The sequence below is a fragment of the Hesperophylax consimilis genome, chromosome 26, assembly GCF_061612785.1.
Source record: "Hesperophylax consimilis isolate HC1 chromosome 26, BYU_Hcon_1.0, whole genome shotgun sequence".
Lineage (NCBI taxonomy): Eukaryota > Metazoa > Arthropoda > Insecta > Trichoptera > Limnephilidae > Hesperophylax > Hesperophylax consimilis.
In genome coordinates, this window is record NC_142861.1 from 10,839,252 (window position 1) to 10,846,979 (window position 7,728).

Below are 7,728 nucleotides of genomic sequence, written 5' to 3' on the forward strand. Positions count from 1 at the left end.
AGAAGTTTCGATTTTTGGTCCCTTGAAAATTCCATACAAAAAACACGATTTTTTCCCACATAATAAGTTTTAGAGCTAAAACTGCTTCCCGCTTAAGAGGTTTTAGAAATCCGGCGGTAAAATCAACACAAACGAAATATTGTGTCGTAAAATATCTAAAATGAACCTTTTTCCAAGTCATAAATTGAAAGACGTTGACTGAAACCCATACCTAGTACCTGAGACCATAAAACCCTTTGTCGGCCGCCGGGCTGTAGGCCTTAACCTGCCGTAACCAATAAATAAACCAAATACCCCGTCTCCTAATCCCCTAACTAGGTAAAATAGCAATGGAACGAATAAACAATGCGGAATTATGTAACAAATATGCAAGCGTCTTTAAGGCCGAAATAACATGAAAGATTATATTAAACTCAACCTTAATGACAACGTGGGCTAGATCTACATTTGCATACATTTGACGCCTCCTTCAATAATCTTCCCTTTGATAATGAACATAGAGATGTTTCGTAATATTATTGTATAAAATTTTTATTCCATCGAATTTGTAAAACACGAAAAACTTTTGATAATCTATCGGATCACGGTTAATACGGAATATTTTACCTTTAAATACATAACAATATGATTATTTGGCGGGGGAGATGGTAAAATATGCATTATAATTACGTTTTTTTCATTCAAACATCAAAAATTGCCGTGCATCATGTTTCATCTGACATTTGTCGTAAATTAAGTTTGAAGGTTAGGAAATACATATGCATAAATTTAAAATGTAGATTGAAACGCATGATAGCTAGAAGATGTATACATATTTTTATTTTTTTTGACCGCTTGGATCATATGAGCTTGTTTTCACGACAATTTAACGTAGGTAGACATAAGAATGACGTATGCCCCGGACTCGAGTTATTAAATGGCTAAAATTGAATCCCACTTAAGAAGTTTTTTTTCCCCGGTCCCTTGGAAAACTTCTTAAGAGAGTTTCACTGTATTTATATTAAACATATTAAACGAAATTACAATATTCTCGTTATTCTAAACTTAGATTTCGTTTGAGAATCTAGTTTGCCTTTAATATTTACCTTTCAATTGTAGAAATTCATTGAGAAATAAAATCAAACTCATCTACTACTGGTATGTAGTCATATATATGTCATATTGGGAACTCAAAAACCACAGTGTAGCTACTGACATTGTGCATAAATTGGCATTTATAACTCAATTTCATCATTTTTAGAGAGCGATGTTTTTACTTTTATACAGGTTAAATAATACACACGATTCTACAAAATTAAATTTCTTTTAGAATTTTAATACTTATTTTAATAATAACGAAATGCGTACAAAACTTTAAAAAAAATACACCGCACACTGCAGTGCACCTCAAGGTAGTCATAATTTCACTTTTTCTTGGACTGCAAATGTAGCCAGCTGCACAATGGGTTAAAGAATTCACAATATTTATTTATTTATTAACGGACATCGTCCAAATTACAAAATAATAACACGAATAAAGTAAAATGAAAAATACAGTAGTAGACAAAGGTACATGAAAGCAAAGACATATGGTAGATATAATATAAGAAAATAAAGTGACAAGTCGAATCAAGTCAAGAATACGCCGTGGGTCAGGACCACAGGACACTTATAATATTCCGTCACTTGTTTAGCGACTGGCAAAAATCATTCAGACTTATCCCAAAAAAGTTAAGGTTTTGACTTGAGTTGACCAGTCTACACATTCTGGACAATGGTGAATAATATCCATAATTTGTCGAATGATGGTTGAGGAAGAGCAGTTCATTATTTCTGAGTCTTTGCGAGGGGATATTGAAGGGAATGAGTTGCAGTAGAGTAGGTGAATCAATAATACCATTTATAATTTTGAAGAAGCAAATGAGGTCATTTCTTTCCCCACGGACTTCCAAAGGAGAGAGGTTTAGAGTTAGTTCAATTTCATCATATGAGTATTTGTTGTGTTGTTCTGCCGTCTGACTTGTATTGTTTGTCTGTTACAGTCTGATATGCTGAGGTCGCTGGCCACCTCGAAGCCGACGGTGAATGACCAAGACATGGTGAAGTTGGACAAGTTCAAGGAGGACTTCGGCCAGGAGGGATGAGGCTGCGGAGCGCCTACTTTAGTTGTGTTTTATTTATACTTTTGCATTCTCCCCATATCCTGAGGTACATTCACACAGAAATCATTTGGCATTAACATGAAACTTAATCAACCTGCGTTATCTCTAGAACTGTTCCACTTTGGGATGCACTGGGCTTGGGGTGAGTTACAGTATGTATACTGAATAGTCACCACCCATCTGAGTGACTGACGGCCTCGCTAATAAAAAACATTGTATAAAGATTGTATAAGTTCTGTTGTAAAACCCTACTAATAAACCCATGTAGTGACTGTGTAGTTAATTCAAGTTGTAGCCTGGCAACACAGCTTTCGACGGTGCGGCTCATGCGTGTTTGGCAGTGCGTCGTTGAATGACAGTTTTGATGACGTACTTCTTCATAAATGTATGTTCACATTAATGATTCGGGAGTTGACTACAATCATCTCTGTGGAAGTCGACGCTAAAACACAACTAAACAAGCCTCTTCTGCTGTGTAAGCAATGTGTAACTTTCCGTCAACTCTATTCAGCTGTAAACATCAGCTCTATTCAGCTGTAAACATCAGCTCTATTCAGCTGTAAACATCAGCTCTATTCAGCTGTAAACATCAGTTTAGTCTATGTAATGTATATTAGTAAGGTTTTTACGTTAAAGGTTGTTTATCAGTTAGGACCGAGTGTATTACTCAAGGTTATAATACTCCCCATAACTCGCACTAAGTCAATTGCATCTTTACTTGGAAACAGATCTACATTCACACAGAAAGGATTTGTCCATCTTGGAAACTTATCCATCCTGTATTCTTCACTTAGATTTAACATATAGACTCATCTACTCTCGATCATGCTATAAAGTACGTTTTATTTTCTTAATAAAATACATATGTGCATAAAAATTATATTGAAAACAAAACAGAAAAGCACACATAATTGAAACATCACAGTTAAATCCAACTATGTATCTATGGTATAAGGCTAGGATTATAAGTCAATCAGATAACTTCTGTCATAAAAGAACCCATAGATAACCCAGTTTTCATAAAATGCAGATTTAACCATTTTGCATCTCCAATATAACCGTGTTTTTCTCTAAGACTATCCTGCTTTAAGTGGATGTTACTCTATTCATTTATTTTTAGTGATACATACATATTGATGAATTATGTTTTTCTTTTCTTCTGTAAATAAAAAAAAAATGTTATGTTTTGTACTCAAATTGAAATAATCTTTTTTAAAATAGGAAATTAATACGTAACACTAGCCTTGCGAATGAGACGTGAGCGACAAAACTATGCTTCATTGTTATGTTCATTTTATGCTTAAAAGTTCTTTCGATAATATTGTCTTTGGGCAGAAATGTAGGGAATCCACGGATAAAGATATTAATGTCAATGGTTTATCTGTGGAACTTTGAAAAAAGATTTTCAAATATGGCTGACATTAATTATGAGATCCAAAAGGTAAAAATTAGTATGATCCAATACTCTAAAATAGATACAATACCTCCAACTTCTGACATTTCAGATGGCAGTATGCTACACTAGCGCCACTTGGCGGTGCGAGTTTTGCAAGTTGGTAATTTTACGTGAAATCTTTTCTATATTTTATTAAATTATAAAAATTTTATAAATTCAATTGTTTGCCGTCATTGTCTGGAAGGAATGTCAACATGCTATCCTAGCGCCTCTAACGGCCAGCGTTGGGTAAATACTGCAAATATTTTAATGGAGTTGGGCGTATTATTATTATTCTAGGGTATTTGGTGGGATCAGAACTCCACATTGAGGTCTATTAGAAGTCTACATCGAGTTCTGTCAAAGGTCAGCAAAGGGATTTGCAGTTTTTGCAAATAGTATTGAACAACTAATCTAGGTTATGAGGTACAAAATGCATATAAAAGTAATTTCCTAATGTGTATTTCAAATAGTAAATCTTTTGCTTTACAAGATTATATTTTATGTTAAACCCCTCAGGCCTCTGGCACATTCTGTCAGAAGGTCAGAGTATTTCCGCTTTGCAATAAAATCCAAATAAATGGAATATTTCTAAATGTATCCGAATTTTCTGAAATTTCATAGAGGTGCACATTTTAATTCTTCTTGTGATTAACTTCTAGATTTGAATATAAAGTGTGGTGTTTTCTCTTTCTAACACCGTTTCGATCGTATATCTCACCATGACAGTAAGCGAACCACCAACGATTTCTGTGAGACCTATAAAGCTGTTCCCAAAAAGGAATAAATTAACTTGATAGGTTAGAAGACTATAGCTTTGTTTTGCCTATTTATTTGTGACTGGAACGGTTACACCCAAAGATATTAGAAGAACGAGATGTGCTATGAGCAGTTCATACTGTGCGGAATTGTTTTGCCCAGTGTCGCCGGTTTTGTTCACCAATACTACTGCACACCTTCGCTTACGCTAAGGTATCCGCACTAATACCCTAATTAGGTAGTTATCGTCCCGATAGTATTCAAAGTACCCTAATTAGGTAGTACTCCGCCTACGGTCCGGCAGCCAACGTAGCATATCTCGTTCTTCTAATATCTTTGGTTACACCCTTAGATGGGCACCTTCGGACCTGTGATATGTTTTTACTGGAACGGTTCCACCGTTTTACGTGCACCTTCGGACGGGTGATATGTTTTAAACTCTAGCTTTTCGTTTTATGTAACGTCAAAACGTAATAAACAATGTAAATGTATTCTGTTCATTTGGTTAAAATGTACCTGTCGGAAGATCTTCGTAGCGGGTGATAAATACAATCAGAATTACCGTAGTGAAAAGCAATCACAATCAAAACGTTGCTTGAAATGACTTTAACCTTCTTTAGTGACCACATCTGAATAGCCAGTCATTACCTAATCTTTCTTTCAGCCTCACATCATAGGGAAGCCAAAGTCCCACTTGCAGTTTTTGTATAAAAAATATATTAAATTGTTCAGTCTCAAATAAACAAGTGGAACAAATTTGTAATGTAGATGAATAATGTAGACATAGTTTACGGGTGCAAACATAGAAGTGTGTGGGGTTCGTTGAGTGAAGCAGTCTTTTATACTTTACCATGATCAAATTTTCCCGTGGTACCTCCATACTTAATATTATTGTAATACGAAGATACATAGTGATCATATTTTTTTATAATATTATTAATAATAGTCGCTAAAGTTTTTTGTATTTTAGAATTTCATATGAGTTATGACAGTTCTGACGTAATTACATATATATATTATAATATCTGATTTACACACATAGATATGATACCCTTTAATAGGTAAACAAAATCAAGACTCTACCTTTTTTCGTTTCACACAATAGCTGGAACCAATAATTAAGGAACTGGATACAACAACTTAAACACTCGCAAGCTGTTTTTGCCACCATCGCCTTTTTGGTATTGCCAATCTATTGTTTATCTGCTGTGTAAATATTACTTGTGTAGGTTTTACACAGATTGTGCTGCACGCAAAAGTTTGAATACTAATTACAAGTGAATATTACGCATTTCAAAAAAATTTGATCGCACTTTATCAAAACTACAATTTTCATCATGAGTTGTTATAGCATTTAGCTCCTCAATTATTTTATGTGTATCCTATTTTTATTCTGCACTAAAACATAAATCTTCCTTATAAATTGGATTCAAAATAAGTCATTGCACTCTTTCACATTCTAAATATCAAAGCAGCTGATATGATTTACATTCAGCAGAGTAAGGTTGGCTGATATTAATTGTCATTAACCTTATGTACACGGCTGTCGCATATGTGATCCATGAAGTTTCACCTAAAAGATGGTGTCAAAAGTTGCCGCCTGAAGGGATAGTGCGTTGAAAAGGCCAGCATTGTACAGGTTAAAATGTTAACAATCATGCTATACTTTTGTAAAATGGCTGTCGTGTTTTGAATAAGAACTAATGGTGTTGCAGAAAAAATTAGAACATTTTCACAAAATTAGCTAAATATTCCATAATATGCAAAGTGTAGTCTCCAATTTGATCGCCTTTCTTCAAATTAATTCATCAATAACCACTTGTGCAATCAATGCGATAAACTGGCCAGCGCATCCGATAGTTACATTATCGAAAGCCATTGGACTAGCATAGTTTTCAAGCGGTATGCGATGTCTATTGTATTTGCCTTACTTTACGATTCAACCTTTGTTTATAGTTAACAAATGACTAATGTAGATGTTGAAACAAACTTTCACATAAAAAATAAATGGCACTAAACAGTCAACTTCGGTTAATCCGTAATTTGTTACAGTTCTAAGGCGAAATAAATGAAATGTCCATTGTATTGTGAAATTGCACGGGACGTTATTTACGATTTTAGACGGAACATGCAAGTGAATCAGGACAACACAACTATTTCCGGGAAGATGTTAGTAAGCTTGCTCGGTAAGAACCCAACCCAAGGATTTGCATTGTGTGAATTTAGGTAATTTTCCGGAAAGAATAAATAATGTTTAGGCATTCAAACTTAATAGTATGTGCGTTATTTCCTATTGGTTGAACCTCATTGGGATGGAGTGTGTTCTGGATTATTAATCCTTTGTAAAAATCTGTTTGTCCATTTATTATATATCATTACGTTCTGATAAATTATATTATAATTAAAATTATTATACAAACATAATTGAAGTTGATGTTTTGTTTTATTTAAGTTTTCAAAAAATGTTAATCTCAACACCTCCGAGCATTACATCCAAAGTCCAACAACTGAATTTGGGAGCCACCTCTGGGCTGGAGCCCCAAACCTACCTGGTAAACCTACTTAATTCTGTGTAAATAATAATAATAATTTTATTCCAGGATGTGGGGAGGTTAGTGCAATCCCACACGTCCCATATAAAGGTAAAGGAGGGCTGATAGTTTGATTGACAATATGTTAACACACCAATTACTACCTCTACTGCACAGATGCATTGTAGGCATGCTGAGTCTGTTCTACGGGTATTTTAAAGTAGCCTGCGCAAAGAAGGTAGCAGCACTGATTCTTTGTGCACCGAGGCACGAACGCGAGACACGTGCAGAACACCCGTTCACTGTTGATGTTTGCGGAGAATGGATCGTTTCTTCAACTTGTTTTAGTGTAAGTCGGCTCGCATGTGGAACAAGCTACCGGCATCTGTTTTTCCTCCTTTATATAATCGGGGTCTTTTCACGGCGCGCATCAATAAATACCTTCTTACAGCCCCTACCTTAAACCGTCTCACAATGCTGCCCAACCGCGTGGCGATATAGTTCACCTGTTTGGACGCTCTTGTGAGTTGTAACATTAAAAAAATTATTCTATGGAATAGCTCATGAGAGAAACGTTGTAAGCCATTGCGTGTGCATTGTATTTCATAGCTTGATTCGTTTCCCAATAAATTATGCCTAATAGTGACCATTCATAAATAAAACTATTTTATTTGACACAATAAAAGAGTATGATTCAGAAGGAACTTACGCACTACAATATTAATGGGGATTGTAAATATTTGACATTCTGTGTATTTCGTCACTTTCATTTTCATGCAAGATGTGTGAGAAGGAGGATAATTTATTATGTAAGAATTTAGCATGAAAAACATTTTTGTCAATGACTCACGACAGGCCTCTG

General features: G+C 34.9%; 1 protein-coding gene across 2 annotated transcripts in view; it reads left to right on the forward strand.

The window, feature by feature from the left end:
• The window catches only part of Vps4 (vacuolar protein sorting 4), a 28,588-nt gene extending 21,829 nt beyond the window's left edge, over nucleotides 1–6,759 (forward strand). For both annotated transcript variants that reach the window (XM_089647584.1, XM_089647585.1), the window contains exon 10: nucleotides 2,022–6,759. In XM_089647584.1, coding sequence (XP_089503710.1) covers nucleotides 2,022–2,123 — 102 coding nt within the window. In that variant the 3' untranslated portion in view covers nucleotides 2,124–6,759. The remainder of the gene's footprint in view (nucleotides 1–2,021) is intronic.
• Nucleotides 6,760–7,728: the final 969 nt, after the last annotated feature.